Source organism: Nanorana parkeri, unplaced genomic scaffold (genome assembly GCF_000935625.1).
Source record: "Nanorana parkeri isolate BGI_ZX_2015 unplaced genomic scaffold, ASM93562v1 scaffold65, whole genome shotgun sequence".
Lineage (NCBI taxonomy): Eukaryota > Metazoa > Chordata > Amphibia > Anura > Dicroglossidae > Nanorana > Nanorana parkeri.
Window position 1 is genome coordinate 2601689 of NW_017306333.1, and position 24065 is coordinate 2625753.

At 41.7% G+C, this 24065-nt stretch overlaps 1 protein-coding gene across 1 annotated transcript in view; it reads left to right on the forward strand.

The window, feature by feature from the left end:
• Positions 1-4570: 4570 nt before the first annotated feature.
• Positions 4571-24065, forward strand: part of TBK1 (TANK binding kinase 1) — a 46308-nt gene continuing 26813 nt past the window's right edge. Inside the window, exons 1-7 of the mRNA XM_018576387.1 lie at positions 4571-4716; positions 12505-12620; positions 14211-14351; positions 17267-17396; positions 19561-19742; positions 20864-21024; positions 23297-23407. Of these exons, the coding sequence (XP_018431889.1) occupies positions 12534-12620; positions 14211-14351; positions 17267-17396; positions 19561-19742; positions 20864-21024; positions 23297-23407 (812 nt within the window). The 5' untranslated portion in view covers positions 4571-4716; positions 12505-12533. The remainder of the gene's footprint in view (positions 4717-12504; positions 12621-14210; positions 14352-17266; positions 17397-19560; positions 19743-20863; positions 21025-23296; positions 23408-24065) is intronic.

A 24065-nucleotide genomic window follows, 5' to 3' on the forward strand; every position in this document is an offset into this window, starting at 1 on the left:
TGTGCCTATTCACTTATATTTGTTACTTGTTCCCATTCACTAATATTTGTCACTTGTTCCCATTCACTAATATTTGTTACTTGTTCCCATTCACTTATATTTGTAACATGTTCCCATTCACTTATATGTGTTACTTGTTCCCATTCACTTATATTTGTTACTTGTTCCCATTCACTTATATTTGTTACTTGTTCCCATTCACTTATATTTGTAACATGTTCCCATTCACTTATATGTGTTACTTGTTCCCATTCACTTATATTTGTAACATGTTCCCATTCACTTATATTTGTAACATGTTCCCATTCACTTATATTTGTAACATGTTCCCATCCACTTATATTTGTTACTTGTTCCCATTCACTTATATTTGTTACTTGTTCCCATTCACTTATATTTGTTACTTGTTCCCATTCACGTATATTTGTTACTTTTTCCCATTCACGTATATTTGTAACATGTTCCCATTCACGTATATTTGTAACATGTTCCCATCCACTTATATTTGTAACATGTTCCCTTTCACTTAAATGATTGGAAAAAAAAAAAGGAAATCAAAATTGCTGCTCAAATGTTTAAAGCAGAACTCTGGGCAAAAATGTTCTTAACCCTTGCTGCCCCTGCACTGCAAGGGTTAAGTGCTAATTTTTGCCTAGGTGCTAAAAATAAAAAAAGTTATACTCACCCGATCCCCTGAGCAGGCTTGCTCTTAGATCGGTCCCTGGAGCCTCGTCCCCTCTTTGCTGCTTTATACTCATGCGTTATACTCACCCGAACCTCAGACTGCCACTCTGGTCCCTGAAGCCTGTCTGCTCTTCCACTGCAGCAATGGTGTGTCCCTCTATGCCCCTTAACGTCTTTAACTTTGTATAGAACAGGATGACTCAGGACCTTAGACCGCTGCAGCAGAGGGGGAACAAGGCTTGGTGTTTCTTCATTACATCCGAGTAGGCATGTAAGCCAACAAAAAAATAATTTAGTTCCGTTTTGTTTCGGATGTTTCGTTATTCCGTTTTTCGGGATTCGGGTCTGAAAGTCAATTCGTGTCGCCATTCGAATGAATCTGAATTTCGCTAATTTCGGATGAGTTAAATGATAATTACAAACTAAAATTCGTTGCAGAAAAGTGACCTTACATTTTTACTTTGTTTCTTTGTAATTTCTGATGTAAAAACAGACCCTTTAGGTCTGGTAGGAATATTAAGGGGATCTCTGATTAAGGGGCGACCCTGGAAAAGCACCCTCCCAGTGTCGAGGGCATGTGGCCTGGTATCGCAGGGAGGGGGGGCTGCTCGCTCACCCCCCTTTCTACCCTGTCAGACCTGTGCTTGGATCAAGGGTCTGGTATGGAATTTTAGGGGGGACGCTACACCCCCCCTATTTTTGGGGGTGGGGTTCCTCCTTAAATTCCTACCAGACCTTAAGGGCCTGGTATGACCTTAACGGGGAACCCCACACAAGTTTTGTTTTGGTTTTATTTACATGCGGTCCCTCCTATAATTCCTACCAGATCTTAAGGGTCTGGTATGACTTTTCGGGGAAACCCCACGCTTTTTTTTTAAAATGGGGTCCCTCCTAACATTCCTACCAGATCTAAAGGGTCTGGTATTGTTTGAGAGGGGGAAAACCGCACACTTTTTTTTTGTCATTTTAAATGTAATTTCTTTGTTTTACAAATGTCAGTTTTGCGGCAGCAGACCTAAAGAGTCTGGTATGAATTGCAGGGGAACCACGCACAAGCTTTTTTTTTTACATGGGGTCCCCCCTAGCATTCCTACCAGACCTAAAGGGAACAACACAGATCTCTCAGCTTCTTTCATTATTTACATTTTGTAACAATATTGTGTTACTTTGTTTTCATTTGAGATACAAGTCAGAGAAACTGGAGAGCGGTAAATGACACATAGCTCTCCCGCTTGTTGTGTTTAGTTGCACTTTAAAACAAAGTACACCTATCCTTTATGTCCCCCTCCCCTGACCCATACGATCCGACCCTCTCCCACCACAGATCTGTACTTACCAAGACCTGATGGGTACAGTTCTGCTACTTTTTACATCCAGTGCAACAGTGCTCCCTCTGCTGGTCACACCTGCACATTACAGACCCATAGAATTCTATGGGGCCGTCTCCCAGCCCCAAGACAGACACAACCAGGAGAATAAACTTGCAGCGCTGGATATCAACAAACAGTAGGGCAACGGCTCAATGACCAAGGAAACATGTGGGTCCCGAGGTTACACAGGTTGAGAACCACTGTCTTAGATCATAGTAACTATAGATCTGCAGAGGGCGATGGTGAGACTGTCTAGGTCAGAGGAGGAAAGAATAAGTGCACTTTGTCTAAGAGTGCACTTATTCTTCAATTATGCCATGTGCATTAACCCTAACTATTTTCCAGTAATAGTGAACTTGGAGCAGAGATCAGGAATGTAAGTACTTATTTATCACGGTGAATTGAGATTGGGTGAAGGTTACAGATAAGTAGGCGAAGAAGAGAATGTTGATTGTGAAGCTTGGCTGTTTATTTGTCCAGAAAGCACTAATCAACAGATTAAAGATGTAGGTGTGTTTACTTCATTGTTATGATTACTGTGACACTGGTTATTTGAATTTGCTACATTAAGAGCTCATTTCCACTTTAAGTGTTGCACAAGAATGTATTTATTACCTGTCTTTGTTCAGGCATCATCCATGGTTGGAATTTTAATCATGGACTACGATGTCAGCCCAGTGATTACACAATTTTGTATTTCCCAGTTCTCACTCAAGGTAGCAAAGTTTGGTGGTGCGGGTCTCATGGCGGGACTGCTATAAGTGCAGGTTCACATTTCATGCACATAATTTGCATTGGTGTGCTGCTGTGCCATTAATCTTGAATGGAATGGAAATGCAAAAAGGCAACACACCTGGGCTGCAGCACAATACCATGCGTTGCCACAGCTGCGCTTATCCACACTGGGTTTTGTTGGCAGCCCATTCAAGGTGAATGGGCTGCCTTAATGCAAAGTACATTAAGTCACCAGGAATAAAAGTATGGGAAAATGCAAAAATTTGAGTTGCCACCAGAACACGAACAGGGTGGAAAACTTCCAATTGGGACACAACCTCATGACAACTGTCTAAGAAGAGATTTCTTCCATGTTGGAAAGATATCCTCTCTTTCTGTTGAGTTTACAGGACAGGAAGTAAAGAGAAATCTACCTAATCTCCCTCCACACAGATGGCAAAAAAATGCAAGTAGTTTTATCTCTTTCTACTTTTGTTTTGCCTTTAGATATAATTTACAGGGTTAATTCAGCTTTTTACAAAAAATGAAAAGGTGACCTAACTTACAACACCCTCCTCACTCCCAACCCTCTCGGTCCCTGCTGCACTTAGCTGTTTAGATGACATATATCACAATCTATGCCAATCAACGTAACGGGCCACACATATCAAAACTTCACTACACAGTTCTGTAATCTGTGGAGCATTATACTGCTGGCAATGGCGAGTGGTCATTGGTCAGGGGGGGGGCAAGTGAATTTATTTGGAGTCTCCTTTCTTCTGGGATGTCGTCCCAGAAAAAAGAGGAGATTCTCATTGCTTGACCAATCACTGATCCCTATTGCAAGCATTATGTTGCTAAACCCCCTAAAGTACTAGGACTGTTATACCTGCTGGCAATGGTCATCTTTACAGATAAACGTATTGGGGAGCTGGAGGGAGGGTGCGTTGTGAGTTAGTTCACCGTTTAATATGTTGTGAAAAGGTGAACTAACCGTTTAAAGGCTGAGTTTCCCTGTATACCATGTTTCACCCATATTCAGGATGACATCACCACCCCCAACTTACCTGAATCATGGGTTTCTTATCCCGCAGGCTGCTCCTATTTTTTAAATCTCCCCTCCATGGCCCACACAGTGCAACATCCATTCAAAGATTCTTCAACAGTATTGGTGAATGGAGATACAAGTCCCATCAACAAACGCGTCAGAGGGTTATCAATGTAATACAGTTGCAGTGACATCACCACATTTGTAGTCCATTGACCCTTCTATGTTACTGCATGTCTGTACAGAGTACAGACAGGAAAGAGAATCAGCAGAAGCCAGAGCATTGTACCTGCGAGTCACTGATCACAGTTGCAATGCTTTTATGGTGCCAATGCAAAAGAATGTAAGTCATATTTTTTTTTATTACGTGTGCATTTATTAATTTTTTTAAAGGTTGACTTTTGCAGGGAGTTCTTTTTTCTAAACAGCAATATAATTACTTCAATAACAATACTCAATGCAGTAAGATTATTTCAAATAGCCCTTTTGTAGCAAAATATTTAAATGATTCCACACCACGTCAGTATAGTTGGCAGGAAGCACGCACTCCGCTTATCATACTTCAGAGGTTTCACTTTCAGTCTTCGGCATCCTAAACCAAACCATCCAAAACCAAGTCTCAGTATTCAATGCCAAGCACAGTATAAAAAAAGCACAAGAAAAGCTCCAGCTCTCAAGCACATTCCCACAAAAATCAGAAACGAAACTATCAGCGCGTTCTGTTAATCTATAACTAGTCTGCCCAAAACAAAGATGGCGGACACACACCAACGGCGACACAACCGAACGAGTTTCGGCTCAGTCATCTCGTGGGCGGGTCACGTGACCTCCTGACACGGAAGCCCCGCAGTCTCTGCTGGGAAGTGTAATAGAGCGGAGGGACAGAGTGCGGACACACGGGTAAGTGGGGCGCCTGTCTGCCGGGATGGCATAGGCTGGTTCCTGTGTATGTTATCCTATTGTCACCAGTCATAGGAGAGCGTGCAGCCATTCTATCACTATGTGTGACAGTAAACACAGTCCTGTATACAGCAAGGGGAGACGTAATGAGTGGATGGCCTGTGGTGCTGTCTGGCTGTGGTCAGCATTGTTGACAATTAAGGATTCCCTGTCATTAAAGGGAAGTAATACAGAATCTAATGTTGGCTGCATAATATGTGCACGGTATATCCTCATTGTTGGGTTAATAGCTTGTCTTCCTACTTACATGCAGAACATTTTCTTGCCACACTTGTAAAAAAATGGAACATATATGGTGAAACGGGTCACATGGATGTAACCATGATCTGTGATGGTATTCATAATTGCAAGTGACATGAAAGTACTATCATAGTAGTAAAAAGAAATGTTAGATGGAAACTTATTTCTATACATTAGATTTGTTTGTCAAAGTGTCAGAAAGGGAAATGCCGGCCTTGTCTATGATGACCAAACGGGATTTTTTTAGGGGAGGTTTAAAAGCAGGAATCGGATAGAATGTTGGAGATATTGCAGGCAAGAATCATACTCTTAGGATCTCAGCTACACTCATACTTCCTGACTTTCTGAGATGAGAGAGGAACACCTTCCAGCACAATGTATATAGGCAATGGACACACCCCCTGTTATGCTGACTATTAAAGCTGACCTTTACCCCTTTCACTAAAAATCACATCGCCATACAGCTCTGCATGCTGACCTAAAATCATCTAACATTCATTAGTTAAACACACTGGTTTTTAATTTACTTACAAAATAGAGTTCATCTACTTCCTGGTCCTGTTCTGGCACAAATTATGTAGTGTGCCAAAGTGTTGCATCCTGGGAAGGTTACATCAGCAGAGCATTGCTGGGAAATCTCATCTCTTTGCTTCCTGGTACTCTGGCACATGTGACTAGGACATGTGATCATGCACATCCTCTCAGAGGAGGAAAATTCCTCTCCCTGAGATCACGAGACCTCAGGGAGAGGAATTTTCCTCCTCTGAGAGGATGTGCATGATCACATGTCCTAGTCACATGTGCCAGAGTACCAGGAAGCAAAGAGAGATCTAGTAATCTGCCCTTGGTAAACATGGCCACTGTGAGAGGAATGGGGAGGAAAAGAGAAATAAGATACGTAAAGAATACAAAGCCTGCCATTATCTATAAGTATTGCTTGAAGATTATAATTACTAAACATTTCTAAAGGTGTGTTTTGTAGTTATTTTAAATATATGGGTAAACGTCAGCTTTAAGAACTTTCACTTTTAGATTACCCTTCTATTGGCTTTTCAAAATCATAAGCAAAATAATTAAGGGATGATATAAAGGTTTTAGTGCGTAACACTTTTGGCAGTTAAATAGAACCTTTTCATAGATATCTGTACATCAGATCAATAAAAATGAGGAAAGAGGGATTTGGTTCCAAATGAGGGATAGTTAAAAAGGTATGGCTCTACAAGGAAGGGTCATTAACCAGTTGACATCCGCGGTGTTAAACCCCCTTCCCATCCAGGCCATTTTTCAGTATTCAGCGCTGCGGTACTTTGACTGACATTTATTCCGTCATGAAGCGCTGTACTGAAATGAATTTTATACCCTTTTTTGGGGACAGATAGAGCTTTCTTTTGGTGGTATTTATTCACCACTGGGGTTTTTATTTTTTTACTATATTAAGGAAAAATTACCGAAATTAAAAAAAAACAAAAAACAGTTTCCCCTATATTAAATGATAAAACATTTATTATTACCCAATTTTTTGGTAAAATATAAAAGACGGGGTCACGTCGGGTAAAAAGACACCAAACATGTCAAGCCTTAAAATTGCGTGCGCGCGCGAAACCTCAAAAAACGATAATACCCAAAATTGGCCATAGGCGACGCTTTAAAAGCTGTTACCGCTCATCAGTTTAGTGTTATCAGTGATTGATGGCCCTAAAATGATTGCTCTCACTGCGACGTTCGCGGCGATATGTAACATGTGTAGCGCAATTGTAATTTTTGTGCGCTGGGGCACCGGACGCGTATTTACGTTTATAGGCGCGTAAACGTGGGGGTGGGGGAGTTAAACATTTTGGGGGTTTTTTCCCCATTTTTTATATGTGACTTTTTTTTATTTTACTTTTTTATATGTTACTTTTATTTTTTTTTATTTATATTTATTTTTTTGCACTTATTGTTATTGCTATTATATAGGGGGATAACAATCCCCCTATATAATAGCAAAGGCACACTGACAGGTCCTCTTTATGGAGACTAGGACCCCTAATGTCACCTGTGGACCCCAAAAGAAGCTGATGAGCACATGCACATATAGGCGATCGGCGGGCTATGGACCCGCTGATCGCCTATATGTGAAACACCCGGTAACGGGTGTGTGCAATGGTCGGGTCTTTTCTGCCCGTGCGTGCCCGCGAGCAGAAAAAAAATGCCGTCTGGAGACGGCAACCCGCCAATGCTGCAGTGCCGTCCGTCCGTTTTTTTACTACGGGCGGACGGCAAGAGGTTAAAATAATTTGATGAGAATTGGATTCGGTGGTCCAGCACACCTTGCACCAACCTTTGCTCAGTGTTGGTCACTGGATTATATTCTATTCCTACCCACTTTATGTGGATTACTTTTCTTGTATTTCTTTATTTTATATTTCTTTTGTAATTTGCATGCTTTGTCATAAAACTGAAACATTTTCAATAAAGATCTATTGAAGTAAAAAAAGGGTATGGCTCTACGTCCTGCCTTATTCACAAACAAGAACTCTGGCATAAACAATTCTTACCCTTGCAGTGGAGCTACCCCAGGGTTAAGTGTTCGTTTATGTCAAATATTAAAAAAAAGGTATACTCACCCAAGCCTTGCATTCGCCCGGCTGTGACACCAGCCCCTCCAGTCCTGTCTCTTCCTCAGCTGCATCGCTGGTATGGCCCATGCTCCGGTCTTGCTCTAAGAGCAAGACCGGCACCAAGGATTGGTTGAGTATAATTTATTTATTTTTGAACCTAGACACAAGCAAGCACTTATGCCTTGCAGTCTGGGGGTAGCTCCAATGCAAGGGTTAAGATTTTTTTCCCCCAGAGTTTTTTAAAGCAGACCTTTACCCCCTTTCACTAAAACTCAAATCAACATGCAGCTCTGCATGCTGATCTTAAATCTTCTTACATTCATTAGTTCAACATATTTCACTTTTACCTACAATTTCTGTTTTTACACTTCCCGGTCCTCTTAGTCACAGTGATGTAATCCTGGCCTCACAGATGATCATGGGAGTGCTACATCACCAATGCATTGCTGGGAAATCTCATCTGTAAACTTCAAAATCTCATGAGATTTCAGGGAAAGGCATTTTTTCCCCCCTAAGATGATGTGCACTGTCATATGTTTCAGTCAAATATGCCAGAGTTCCAGGAAGTAAAGGGAGATGGATTAATTTGTCCTAAGTAAAAATGGCCACCATGAGAAGAATGGAGAAGGAAAACAAAACAAGATATGTAAAGAATACAAAACCTGTAATTATCAAGTATCTGTTTGTAGATTGCCATTACTAAACACTTCCAAAGGAGCCTTTGTTGTCCTTTTAAAAACAAGGGTGAAGGTTCTCTTTAAGCTGGCCATATATTGTTAGAATTGCATACCGTTTTTGAGAATCAGACTAAATTCTAACCAGGAGTGGCCCTACAGGCACCACTCGGCTTGACAAATCTTTGTCAGCGTATTGCTGTCTCTATTCCGTTGTGGGGATGATTTCCTCTCATCTACTGTTCAGGTGATGGATGTCAGACAGAAGAAGAGAAAAGGAGCTTTCATCTTCGGGGACACAGACCACATTTAAAATCTGACAGAAAAGCAAAATCTTACAGACATTGCTTAAAATCTTAAAACTTTTATTCCTCATTCTATCCAAAAGAGACTTTTAGGGCCCATTCACACCCAGTGCGTTAAGTAACGCATAGCAAATGCATAGACATTAAAATCAATGAATAGTAACCATACTATGTCCTCAATTATGTACAAACACTCAGCAATCACTGATCGCTGAGTGTTTGCACTTGCTCTCCTCTCTGACACAGGGGTCACAGGAGGCTGAGCGGGGCGGGAGTAGAGCTCAGCCTCCTGTGACAGTGCGTGCTGTCTCCGCCCACACACTGCTCTGCCAGACTGTGATAGGAGGCTGAGCGGTGTGGGAGGAGAAATGCCGACCGCTCGCAGCACTCTCCTCCCTCTGCGCTCGGCAGCCTGTCACACTTTCTCTCCTCCCCGCTGGGACACAGAGCAGCGCCCAGCGGGGAGGAAAGAAAGCAGACATGAGCTGATGTATCGGCAGGAGAATGGCACTTTCGACATTCAGCCAATCAGTCCGATATATCAGTGGATCCCTAATCCTGACAATATTGTCAGAATCCACCCCGCTACGTGATTGACATCTTCCAGCTGGGGAGGGGGGGAATCCCTGCGGGGAGAAGATCGTGAACTGAGTGATCAACACTATGTGATCACTCAGTTCTCGATTAATAGAGCTGACATTTGACAGCTTCAGTGGGAGGATTTAAAAGATATCTATGCATATATATGCAGGGGATATATCTGTACATTATGCCCGCCCATCCTAACACCAGTTTTGATATTTGGGGGATTATCTGGGATGCAGGAATATCTCAAATGTTTGTCATAAAGCATAGTCTTTATTGTAACTTGAGCAGTCCACATAAACCCCCCGCCATAAACAGGGCTTTTTATGGCAGCACAATAAATTGCTGAACACAAAAAAAAAATACAAGCTTACCTCAGCAGCATAATGTCCACAGAGCAAACAAAAGTCCAAATACATAGCAGCAGAAGTAATCTCCAGTTATCCACGTTTAACTCAGGGTAGCCTAGAGACACCCAAGGCTTCCTCCTCCTCTTACTATTTCCTCTTACTATTTCCTTTTCAACTTACTTGTACCCTGCATTGGCTCTTAACAAGCCCACTCACAAAATAAGGGGATATATCCCTTCTGTCTGGCACAATATACAGACATGGACAAATTTGTTGGCACCCTTCCTGAAAAAGATCCCATAGATTTTTCTGAAATAACTTGAAACTGACTAAAATTTTGTGGCATCCTTGATTGTTTATTCTTTTCTTTGACTATTTAATGTATTCATCTGTGAACACAGAGCTAATGCTGCTTACCAAACAGCTCCAGTTTCTTCTCATCTGTCCAATGGACATTTTGCCAGAAGCATAGTGGCTTGTCAATATGCATTTTAGCAAATTGCAGTCTGGTGTTTTTTTCTTTCAACCGTGAAGTCCTCCTGGCTCTTTTGCACTTGAGTGCGCTGTCACTCAAAAAGAAATGGCTGGTGTGAACAGACACCGATATTCCTGGATCTTGGCACTATCCTTCTGTTCAATCTGGGGGTCAATTTTCCTCTTGTGGGCATGTCCAGGGAGGTTGTCTACACTCCCATGGACCTTAATCATCTTAATATTTTCAGCTGTAATCACAGGAACATCAAACTACTTGGAGATGGTCTTATAGCCTTTACATTTGACATGCTGGTCCATAGTTTTCTTTCTGATCTCCTTCTTGCTTTCTCTGGTCTATGTGCAGTGTGGAGCACATGATGATACCCAACAAGCAGAGTAACTACTTTTCTCCTTTGAAATAGGCTGACTGACTGGTTATAGGATTAAAGATGTGTGACGCTAATTACATAAAACCAGTTTTGAAAAATCACTATGATCCAAATATTGTCCAGGCCATCTTAGAATATCTTTCTAGAATGTTATTTTGTTTTACAGTTTGCTTTACTATCTGAAATACCAACAGCATGCAGGCATACATGAGACAATTGCTTTTATTTCATCACTTTTATGGAGGAATTAGGATACCAACCAATTTGTCTACATCAGTATTATATATAGCTACTCCTCACTTAACCACCTACCTGTTTAACGACTGCTCAGACTTATGAGCAGCTCTCTGACCAGTCAGTATTGTACACTGTCCGAGTTCTTGGGTCAAGCTCATCTCGCATCACCCTTTCTCAATCTCAGTCAGGTAACTTCTGTTCGCCAGTATTCACTACTGTACTGTAAAGTAGTATTTACAGTATGCAGACATTACATTAGAGCTGATTTCCTCTATTCCTCGCTTAGTGACTAATTTGCTTAACTCGGCTGTTATAGGACTGTCCCAATACTTCGTGAAAATGTCCCAATTCTTAAGGCCGATACCAGCCCTTTAAATTTTTAAACCGTAACGGCTGCTGAGTTAATGCACTTGTGGGGACCTGGCCAGCCTTCTGGGGACCTGGAAATAGCTGTCCCTGGCAGTGCCTGTCCAGCTCTATATCTCCTCCTCCTTCCCGGTGCAGGCACAGCCATGGACAGCACCGAACAGCCCCGGAGATGGAACCCGCCCAATCAACTCTCCACAGCATAGCCACTGCCCGCAGAGATCCACATTCTGCCCAGGTGAGATCGCAGCCTGGTGAGATGTATTGTGCTCTGGGGACCTGCATTGTGCACTGGGAACATCTGTATTTAGCTCTGGTGAAAAACTACCATAAAATCATCAGTCTGTGTTTTAAAAAAATGTTGTATCTCCCTTTAAGAAAAAGTATCGGTTATTGGTATTGGCAAGTAGCTGAGGGAAAGTACTTGGTCTTGAAAAGTGGTATTGCGACATCCCTAATCACAGTATATGCATGCAATGAGCACATTGTAATGATGTATTTCAACCATGAATTTAGCTGTTTGCATGAAATTTCACTTTAAAGAAATCCAGATTTTTAAAAAGCTTTCTAGATATGTCAACGTGATCATCAGGATCTAAACGGTTTTATTAATACCCACAAGGAAAGTCCAAGAACAGTTGCACGTCCTTCTCTGCATACTTGTTGCAAGTCAGCGATCCTAGATATTTTCAGAAGCAGCATCAGTGTCTTTTTTTTTTTTTTTCTTCCCTGTTCAGAAACAGTTACACTCTGGTGAACGTTCATAGAACACTCTTATCTCACTATAGACACTTAAGCAGCGGTCTCAAAGTACCGGCCCGCGAGCTGGTACTAAGTGGCCCGCAGCCAGCTGACAAGTCGAGCACACAGTCACGGACCGCGTGCCCGACTTGCGGGAGCAGTTCCACGGTCTGCATCTCCGACGGATGCAGACCGCAGAGCTGCTCCTGTCGGCTCCGGCCGGAGCTCTGTCAGTTCTAATGTGTGGGGGGGCTTAGAAGGGGGGGTGAAGTGTATTTTATTTGTGCAGGGGGGTGTATTAGTGTGGAGGCTTGCATTTTTCTGTGTGTATATTAGGCCCCTATATTTCGGGTATGATTAGGGATTCCTGTGTCGCAATGCACATGCAGTTACAAAAACAATCACTATCCCTGGATACAAAATTGTGTATCCTGGGATAGTGACAGATTCCTAACTACATGTAATCCTTTCACATATGATTACATGCGGTGTGCAGGCGTTTACATGCAGCAGCTGTCACCCGATCATTAATTTGAATGGGTGACAGTTGCTGCTTGTAACACGTGCATACATTAACACTGGTACCGTATATAGTAGTGGCCCCCACGGGACTAAAAAATGTGTCTGGTGGCCCCCGACTAAATTGAGTTTGAGACCCCTGCACATAAGGGAACTGTGCCTACAGTTCCTGGTTGCTCATAGTGAATGCAGTTTTATAAAATGTCATTGTCCAGTTGTAACTCACTATAATGTTAATCTTTTCTCAGGCAAATAAAGGTCTTACAGACCAGACAAGATGCAGAGCACTGCAAATTATCTTTGGCTGCTCGCGGACATACTGGGACAAGGAGCAACTGCAAATGTGTTTCGAGGTCGCAATAAGGTAAAATATGTTGGTAGAAGTAACACCTGTTGAATGTACTTGCTGGCTCCTCTTTTTTCCTATCTGATTGCGTGCAATAGGCTGTAAGCATATAATGCTTTCTTCCTTTTTTCAGTTCACTTAGAGAGGAAGAAAAAAGTTTTATTTTTTTCCATAAGCCTTCCTCTTTCATACCTCGCTAGTGTTTTTGTGCTTGATTAGAAACTGAAAAGTGGGGATTGTTATCCTTGTGTCATTACAGGAAGAAGCACTAGTACAGGAGGACCACAATAAGCTTGCTTGCCAGGTGGTAAAGGCTTCCCTTCATGCAAAAGCCCTAATCGTGTGAACCAGATAGAATATGCTGATGGGGCCTGAGGGGTGGACTTGGTGCTTACAAAAAGATTTGGGTAGCTGCCCGCAAAGATACATTGAGGGGAATTTATCAAAACTGGAGCAGCTGTGCATGGCAAAAAAAAATCAGCTTTTATCTTTCATTTTCAAAGCTTAACTAAACAAACTGAAGAGAGAAGCTGATTTTGTTACTATGAGCAACAGCTCCAGTTTTGATTAATTATTAGGAGGCTGCAAGAGGCTAGTATATTATGGTCCAACCTTGCATGACCACAGCCTCTCTAGAGGCAGATGCAGCTGTGCCCGCCCCCGAATGCCTCCGTTCCTCCAGTCAGTGCTGGAGAAATGGAGCGAGGAAGGGGAATCCCTGCGGGTAACTGTGACCGACAGTCACCACTCTCTGCAGGGAGAGGATCGGGAAGGCGATCGGCAGTGTTTGCTCGCTTCACAATCAATAGAGTTGACTTGTGACAGCTTCAGTGTCACAGGTCGGCTTGAATTATGGGGATGAGTGTTTTTCACTCACACCATAATTCTCCTTTTAAGTCAACTAATTTCATGTAAAAATCCTTAAAAATTTGGTCCAGACCTGCTACTTGAATGGAATCCCAGATGTGTTAAACAGATTTCTTTTGTGACTAGCACATGCACATTAAAATATGTATGCTTTTCACATTCACGGGTGAATTTCCTTTGTTCAAATAACAAAAAGAGGAACATTTTCCATCCCGCTCCTTTTGATTTCCCTCGTCACTATGGACAGACATGAAAGTTGACTTGACCCCATTCATCAGTAGAAAGTCAAACGTAAATTCTGCTGATGTGTGACCAGCTTTAGGCTGCTGGTTTCAGTGCACACACAAATCCAGCTGATGAGTGGCTCTGCATGAAAACACATCCAGGCTACAGTTAAGTCAATGTGTTGACCCCTTTGGATGCACTGATGCACCAGGTTAGGCAGCTTGGAAGAATGGGGGGGGGGGCTGTTGTTTGTTAGATATTACAGAGGTCTATAATGAGGGCATTTTGGAAATTTAGTTCAAAGACTTCCATGGTTTTAGTTGTCACTGATCACATATGATAGGTAAACCCTGGGTGTTATCTGTGACAAACGCTTGAGGCCTTGGTAAAGGAAACGATTTGAGAACAGCAGCAGGGTGGAGTAAAGAGGAGGGTTAGCATAAACTTTAAGTCTGCTAAAAAGTATTTATGCTGAATCATCATTGATTTTTTTTAAATTTATTTTAATTTTTTTAGAAAACTGGAGATTTATATGCTGTCAAGGTGTTTAATAACTTGAGCTACCTTCGCCCTGCGGATGTTCAAACAAGGGAGTTTGAAGTTTTGAAAAAGCTTAACCACAAGAACATTGTGAAACTCTTCGCAATTGAGGAAGAGGTAAAGCTGCGTTATAAATATAAACCATGAGTACGTTATTTAGTGACTGGTACAAGGAGATGATCGCTAGGAGCAAACTGCTGTATCCCATAGCAACCAGTTAGAATTCACCTGCATATGTGCAATAGATACAGTACAAAAAATTCACTTTTACCCATAGTCATGCTTATCATTTTAAAGAAGAACTCCAGGAAAACGTTTTCTTAATCCTTGCAGTGGGGCTTTCCCCACAGGGAGCGGTCTAAAAGCAAGCCAGCTTGGAGCATCGGGTGAATACAACTTTTTTTTTTTCAACCTAGACAAAAAACAAATAGTTATCCCTTGCAGTGCAGGGGCAGCACCACTGCAATGGTTAAGCATTTTTTTTCTTCTCTTCTTTACAGAAACTTATAATAAGCCTGTAGGAGGAGAAAATAGACCGCTATAGCTGACCTATTATAGTATTCTCTGAATCAGGGCTCAGTTCAGTTAAGCTGTGGTGATCTGCACAGTTCAATGCAGAATCAACAACAGGTCCACAGAAAACTATTGGATTCTATGTTCAGTGTTCACACCCCAACGCTGCCTTGAGGTGGGTTGTAGTGCGTTGCGTAAAAAGGAAGAAATGCTTAATTTTTTTGCAATGCAACCTGAAGTCACCATACTTGCAGTGCTTAGCAATGAATAACATGTAGTTTTGTGATTTTTCAATAAAGTGAGAAATTAAAAGAAAAAAAAAAGGTGTAAACAGTGTCTTGCATTGTGACAATACAAGACACCTTCTCCTCACTGCCCGTACACAATGGCTACAAGCCAGAACTCCTGATCTGCACACTTGTTTCAGGATTGCGATTTAAGAAAGCCAGAAGATCAGCATGATAGCCAGCCAACTAAGATTTTCAGAAGGAAAGGTGAACAATAGCAGCTTCCATATTGCTCTGGTACAGATTACTTGTAAAGGGATTTTCCACTTTAAGTCACACTAAACTCAGGAGTTCATTCTTAATGCATTCAAGTACCCGAACTATTAAGAAAAATGTATCTGTCTTCTCTTTAATGGATAAACCACAGTGTCAGCAATACTGCACAAAAAAATATATGAAATTGTGGTTTCCTGTTCTTTCAAAATGAGACCGCTACAAGGGGTTGTTATACAGAGGGCCTTGCTTAAATTGGCAAATTCCTAGTTTATATCATACGTGTCCACACTTAATTGCCTAACTCACTAATCACGTAGTGTCATCTACGTAGATCTAGGTGATGTTAAAACTAGCAAATTACAGAATACATACTACATATGTTACATTGATATAAAGTAATAAACAACAGTATATTTAAAACTAACATATGTATGACTGTAAATTCTCACCTGATTCATTCAATGGACCCTACCTTGTGCAGCCTTAAAACGATGAAATGGAAAGTTTACATTCATACCACAACCCTTAGTATGCTGACCAGAAGGAGAGCAGTGGTTCTGCCCACACCTGAGCCAACTTCAAGCAGTCACCTATTTTTTATATTGGAACATGGCTGATTCTTATGTGAGATGATGTCTGTTATAGCATAGGAAACAATTGGTATTCAGCAAATGAGCCAGTTTGATGGGACAACTGTGTATTGTAAGCTACACAAGTTTTTTTTTTTTTTTTTTTATGTAACAGGTTTCCACAAGGTTTTGTTTACACTACAGCATATCTTTGGCCAAAACTCTTAGACGCTCTCAGGTTTTTTATAGCTATTTGGGTCCCTGTTTTATTCCCCTCCGTTCCTGTACAAGAGACCACTGTCACTTGGCAAATAGTGAAGGGAGGTTTCTTCTAGTGAAGACCCAGACAACAGCGAAAAATTTCCAAGCTACTAAAAAACAAAAATCCAGTGATCATGGAAATAGAAGCTAGGCAGAGGTTTTAGCCTATATCCAAAATGAGAATAAATGGAGTTGTATTTGAATTACGAACAACTGATGGTTGGATACGGGCAAAAATGTTAAAGAAACTTCACCCCCGACCAAATGTTCTTACCTCAATTAACAAACTAATCTACCCAGCAAATCCAGAGTTGTCCTGATGTAATCTGCTGCTCCTCTGCTACACATCGGGTTCCATGTTTCCATCTTCCTTGCTTGCATAATCTCTTCCTGGTTCTTGCAGGCGGCCCCTTGATGATGCAGTGCCAGGTCCTTTCTGCCCACCAATATGTAGAAGCTGAAGCCTCCTGGTATATATGACATAGATATCCCAGGAGGCATCAGAAGTAGGGTTCACCCTCGCCTAGGTGAGAATAGAGGCGGGACGGACTCTAAAAGGGAAAAAAAAAGTAATAAAAACACAAAAGAAGAGTCGGCTTTTTTACACTGGGGAGAGGAGCAATACAATGGGGCGAAGTGTGTGTGTGTGGGTTTTTTTTTTCTTTTGAGTGAAGGTCCACTTTATGTTCTCTGATAGCCTTTATATTATAACTTCTGTTCCATGTGAAAGAACTGAGGAGCATTGCCAGCATAGTGGTGTAGTGGTTAGCAATACTGCCTTGCAGCACTGGGGGTCACCTATTTGAATCCTGGTCAGGACACTACCTGCAAGTTCTCCCTGTGCTTGTATGGGGTTTCTCTGGATACTCTAGAAGGTTAAATGTCTCCTGTCTAAATTGGCCCTGTATGTGTGTACAATAGGGACCTTAGATTCTAAGCTCCTTGAGGGCAGGGACTGATGTGAATGTGCAGTATGTAAAGCGCTGCGTAAATTGTTGGCACTTTATAAATACCTGTAATAATAAATAAAATAGGATTTAAATAGAAATAAAATTAATCATAACAGTTGACACGTTTGTATCATCAAAATACTGTTCAGCCATGTCAAATATTGCATGTTTTATATTCATTTGTCTCCTTTTTCTTTTTGGGACTGTCCTAAATGCTTTCATCTTGTGCCTTCCAGATGTCAAGTCGACATAAAGTGCTGGTCATGGAATATTGTCCATGTGCTAGTTTGTATTCTGTGCTTGAAGAACCTTCAAATGGATTTGGGTTACCTGAGTCCGAGTTTCTTATTGTGTCCCGTGATGTTGGTATGTTATTTATTATCCATAACTCAGTATCATTCATTTTCATGTTTGAATGTTTCCTTTCACAATTTCACACTGAATTATCTAAATCGGTTATTTGGAAATGTATTTCTATTGTTTTGTTTTTTTTTAAATATGGTAGGTGTTGTTTAATTTCAGTGCACAGTGTATCCAGTAGTGCACATCTCCTATTATATGTCTGACAAAGCACTCATTTTCAGTCAATTGTCAAATTTGTAATTTTTTTTTAAGTCAACCTGTGCATTACTTGGACAGGGCATAGTTGTAGATTAATTTAACTGCCAATCTCCCCAGCTTCACATACTCACCTTTCGTCCTCTTCCCACAGCTTTTCGTTTAGCTGCTGGGAGTGAAGTGAAATATCCAATACTTCTTGGTGTAGGGAGCATGTAACTTATTCACCTTCTTCCCACGTGACAGCACTGGTGCTTTATGATTGGTCACTTTGGCACCCAAAACTATGTTATGTTATGTGATGGGAAGAGAAGAGCTTGAAGCATACTTAAGGTGTCCTCTCTTTGCTCCTGATGGCTGAACAGAGCGACGGGGATTGAAACAAAAGTGATTTTCTGCAGCTGAGGATCATGGGAGATTAAAGTGACACTAAACTCGGGAGTTAAATCTTAAAAATGCATTCCAGTACCCCAACTATTAACAAAAATGTATCTTATTTGTGTATCACTCAGCTGTAGATCTTCAAATCATCTCTGAATTTGTGCGGACACTGTCCTTCCTTCTAGGGGGTGGCTACTTTTGTTCCCCATGGTCCCCATGAGTTTTTTAGGCCCCGTTCACACTGAGCAATTTATCGCGCGGTAATTCCCGCGATATCGCCGCTATTTACCGCGCGATATCGCTCTCCAATGCATGGCAATGGGGCAAAGGGTCCTGCTGTTGCGGGTCGTGCGTCGCTACAGCAGGACCCTTTTTGTAGCGGATTTTGCCACGATTCAATGCTTTTCAATGCAAGCATTTGTGCGATATCGCGCAAAATGCAAATCGCGCGACAATTGCACGATTTGCGAATCGCCAAGTGTGAATGGGGCCTTAAAGTACCCACTGCTTTAAACACGCTCCGTGCTGGACTAAAATCTCAATCAAAATTAGTAGACTAAATGTGAAATTGTGATCCATCACAGGAGTGAGCTTGGAGTGGTGACTACTTTACAACACATACAGGGACCATGGGGAACAAAAGTAACCCCCCTCCAGAAGGAAGGAGAGTGTCAGCTCTAATTCAGAGATGATTTGAGGATCTACAGCGGAGTGATACACAAATAAGCTACGCTTTTGTTAATAGGGTACTTGAATGCATTTTTAATAACTCTTGAGTTTAGTGTCACTTTAAGTGACCTGGTTACATTTTCCCATCCAGGCAAAGCACAGGTTCAGTTTTAGCAGTGAAGTTTTTATGCCTGCCTCCATTTTAAGAATTACGTTTTAGTGAAATTGTAAAAAAAGATTTTTGCCCAACGGCACCATCTACTTCATTGAAATCCATGGGAATCTGCTGACCTGCATTTAATGTGTGTTTGGAATGCAGGAATGCCCATCTGCATGAGCCATAAATAAGGCTACATGATTTTGTTTAAGACACTGGCTTTAACCAAAAATTAGCTTTTTTTTTTCTCTCCAAGAATGACCTCCAATTCTCCACACTTCTGTGACAGCAGTGCTATTGCAGTTATTTTTAGCTTGTCTGTATAGCAGCTGCTAGAGAAGAGTAAATGTATTATTCATGTCTTTAAAGTTTTCCTCTGTGAATTAAACTGTCATGAGAGAAAATAAATGAGCTGCATTGCTCACCTTTTGGTGAAATGTTTGTTGAGTGGCTGTTACCTTTTAATACTTTCAGTCAGTAACCCGGGACAAGAATACCTATAAGAAAAATCAAGATCCTTATCTGCATGCTTGTTCCAGGTCTACACTCAAAGTAAGCAGGAAGATCAGTATAGCAGCCAGACAAATAGCATTTTCAGACAAAGGTGTTGGTAATGGCAGCCTGCATGTTTCTGTAGTGATGGTTTACTTTACATTAGGTGGCTTTGCTGCATGTTCTTTTATATGATTAGTTGTAAAGGCTGCTACAGTGCTTTATTCCATGCTGCTCTGACATAGTGAAGGATTGACTTTTTTTTTCCCTTAGCGGAAGGAATGAATCACCTAAGAGAAAATGGAATAATTCACAGAGACATCAAGCCAGGAAACATTATGCGGGTGATTGGTGAAGATGGCCTGTCAGTGTACAAGTTGACAGACTTTGGTGCAGCTAGGGAATTAGAAGATGATGAACAGTTTGTTTCTCTCTATGGCACTGAAGAATATCTGGTAATCCATTGTCATTTTTAGTTCATGAACAGTATACAATATCTTGTAGTTGAGTTTTGTTTACAGATTTGAAGCTTTCTCGATGTCCTCTCAGGACCTCAGTTTTAGGGCTAGTTCACACCAGCCTCAGTGCGTTGTGGCCGAAATGCACTGGCTCGCATTCCGGCGTGCTCAGTTTGTTTTGGGGCGGGAGGGGGTGTGGCGGTACATTGAGCTCAGTGGCATCGCAGTCACGCCCTACGGGCCCAGGTGTGCATTATTGCCTGAGTTCCGGGTCCAGTGCGGTCAGAAAAAATGCTGCATGCACTACACCGTGCCAAAGTGTTGCTGCCTGGGAAGCTTAGATCAGCAGAGCATTGCAGGGAAATCTCATCTGTAATCTCGCAAGATCTCAAGGAAAGACATTTTCCTCCCCTGTGATGATGTGCATGGTCACATGTCCTACTCAGATGTGCCAGAGTTCCAGGAAGTAAAGGGAGAGCTAGTAGCCTGCCTAAAGTTAAAATAGTCACTGTCAGAAGAATAGGGAAAAAAGCAAAAATTAGGCAAAAGCTGCAGCTGCAGCAATATCTCTTTTTAAAAGTTTTATTAACCTCAATACACGGCTTACTAAAACTTTCATCTTGTGGTTCGCTTCCCCCGACTTCCAGTTGGGGAGCAAACCTGCAGTTAGATCACAATGCCCTGCCCACAGGGCTACATATCCCATTAGTACTTGTGTGAATCTTCTAATGCACATACGTCCATTTTCATTGAGTTCTGATTCAATGACGGGCAACACAGTCATTCGTAGACACTTGGCTGAGGAGATGAGTGGGTCTCAAGTGCTCTGCTACTCTGTGCATCCTGTGCGTGCAGCGTGCAGAGCAGAAGCACACAGTTGTGTTGTCCCGGTGGGGGAGCGTGCAGGCTGTTGTGGCTGTATGGAGAGCTGGTGGTAAAACAGAAATGGATGTAATCATCTGTTTTACTCCATATATATATAATAATATGATATACAGCATTCATATTAATGAAACTACTTTTGCATGTATGGAGATTATATGGTGCAGTATCAGTGATTCATGCAGGCAGATCATTGGTGATCATGTATGTAAATTGTAAACTTTGTCTCTTTAAAGCACCCAGACATGTATGAGCGTGCCGTGCTTAGAAAAGACCACCAAAAGAAGTATGGTGCCACTGTGGATCTATGGAGCATTGGGGTGACGTTTTACCATGCAGCTTGTGGAAGTCTTCCTTTCAGACCTTATGAGGGACCACGCAGGAATAAGGAAGTAATGTATGTTGTTCGTTCAGCTTCTGGTCCATTTTCCCTTAGAGAACTAATGTCAACCCTTTTTTTTTTTTTAACAATAAATTTTTATTGAGGAGCAGGTCATTCATACATGGCATAAGCAGTGCAAGTGCTGTCAACCCTTTTTTGTCATTCTCTCTCTTTTGGGTCACAGGATTAAATTTACAAATATCCTCCTGTGACCCAAAACTCAGCAAATAGTGGGCTATTGCCAGCTATATGGTGACAACTCAGAGCTGTGCTGTGGCCGGGAAAGATCCTAAAATTATTGTTGTGATTCACCCCACTACCTGATTTACATCTGGCTCTTCCCCTCTAGAGGCAGAGCCACCTGTGCCTGCCCCCTCCCCTGTCTGTTCCTCCAGTCAGTGCTGGAGTAACGGAGAGGGGAGGGGGGAATCCTTGCAGGGAGTCCCCTATCTCTGCATGGAGAAGACCGTGAGCTGAGCAATCAGCAGTATGTGGTCACTCAGTTCTCGATCTATAGATCCAACGTGTGATCGCTTCAGTGTCACATGTCTGCTCTAAGTATGGGGATGAGTGCATTTCACTCTCCCCATAGTTCTCCTTTTAACTTTTACTATGAAAACTGAACTCCAGTTCATGCTTAATTTACAAAAATAATTGTTTTTAAATGTAGCAAGTCTAACCGCCTGAATATGACTTGGCATCAGGCTGTTGTAATCCTATGGCCTAGCTGTATTGTTTTAATGCAGCAGAGAAATTTCAGGTCACCAACCTGATCGGACAGTCCTGATTGTTACAAAGACCTACCAAAGTTACCAGTCCTTTGGCAGATAGAACTGCTCCCATATAGTATTTCAACCATAGATTTCAGCTTAACCCCTTCATGACAGGCCTTTTTCCCATTTTATGCACCCATGTTATATTCCACATTTTAGGCCTGGAAATTACTTAAAACCCCCAAACATTATATATTTGCTGAATGCCAAGACCCTATAGAATAGAATGGTGGTAGTTGCAAATGTTAATCTAGCGCAATATTAGCGCAACTCCTTATTAAACCCCCAAATTTAATTAAATGCCCCAGAACACAATAAAATACCCATTTTTTAAATGAATATAAAAGATGAGGTTACAACGAGTAAAACGATACCCAACATGCCCAGTTTACAAATTGCGTGCGTCCGTGAAACGGCGAATAACTGCAGTTCCCCAAAAAGTCCATAGACGCTTTAAAAGCCCCCACAGGTCATCAATTTAAAGATACCCCAAAATACTGGCCCTAGAATTATTGCTCTCACTCCCGTGTGCGTGGCGATACCCAACGTGTAGCGCAGTCGTCATTTTCATACGTAGGCGCACCCGACGCGTGTTTACGGGGCGACGCGCGTGCTCGCGGGGGACTACGGACACCAAGGACGCCGGTCCCGGGCCCGTAGGAGGGGCAACGGAGCCCGGGAAGCACGGCGGGGGTGTCCAGCTGGGGGGGGGCCTTCTTCGGGACACAGAAGCGATCTGATGACAGATAAGTCGCCAGAATCGCTTCTGTTGTAAAGCCGACAGTCGGCTTTACAAGTTAAAACAGAGTCCCGGCGGCAATAGCCGCCGAGAGTCTGTTTAAACAGCCCCTATGCTGGCAACGTACAACGTACGTCGTCAGTCACGAAGGGGTTAAAAAATGTAATACATTATAAAAGGATCCATTGTAACCATTTTCACATTAGTATACTATGTCTACAGTTTGTCTGTACATATCAAAACCTTAAACTCTGGGCACAAGAACTTTCATTTAAATATATTCCTCAATAGCCACAAAGAATATAAATAAATCGCGTGAGCACCAAATGCGTTTGCAAGCCCTAATATTAGCTTGTAAAAGTAGCATTGACATTACTGTGCTGTACATAGCCGGTGCAAATAGTAGAACTGTGAAAGGAACCCAGCAGGGCTTACCCGCTACAAACTTCCTGCAGAAAACTACAGGAGGGGTTGGATACAAGACCAGTCACCCTGCACAAGGAGAAAGAGCAACAGTGACTTGTCTTTATTACCGGACACTCAAAGTTTTGCACTAGACTACTGCACAGATGTAGAATTAATACACAAAGCACACCAAGATTCAAGTAAGAATACACAAGCCTCCTGTAAAAAGACAATATTTGCTTATCCCAGAATTCAGCTTTAACTACATTTTCTTTTATTAATAGAGATTTACTTTGGTGATTTTGAGCTACTTAGTAATACATATCTGGATGTGAATGGCCTCACCCTGCTGTGTTTTACATTTATTCAGGTATAAAATAATTACTGGAAAGCCATCCGGTGCGATATCTGGTGTTCAGAGGGCAGAAAATGGTCCAATCGAATGGAGCAGGGACTTGCCACTCAGCTGCAATTTATCTTTGTAAGTGTATTTGTTCTGAGAAACATTTCTAGTTGAAGTATGTGTAGTTATATTTACCAGCGTGTCCTCTATTGTATTCTTGACGTGGCAACATTCTCAACTTTAGTTCTAGTTTCTGTCATATGCGTAGGTGATGGTAGTTCTATCGTACAAAGATAACATGCATGCCTGAAACTAAGATGTCTGCTCTTATTTCCTGCTTGTAATGTAAAATTCTGTGTAAATAGATTTTCTTCTCATTTGTTTCACTGTTTGTCATGGGTTTTGTATATTCTCCCTATCTCATTGTGCTTTCCACGTACTTACCACAGCCCAAGAGCATACTGGTAGATTAATGTGCCTTTGACCAAATTGGATCTAAAATGTGCATGTATGACTGTGTTAGGGAGTTTAGCCTGTAAGCATCTGAAGGGCTGGAACTGTTGTGAGTACTATGAGTATTTTGTATATTTATGTTATGTAATATATCAACACTATATAAGTAGTTTAAATACCTGTAAATGAGTTCTGATTTACATACATTAAGTGACACCACACTGAGGAGTTAAATCTTAAAAATACATTCAATTACCCTTTACTATTAACAAAAATGTATCCTTTTTCGGCTGTAGATCCTCAAATCATCTCTGAATTGGTGCTGACACTCTCCTTCCTTCTG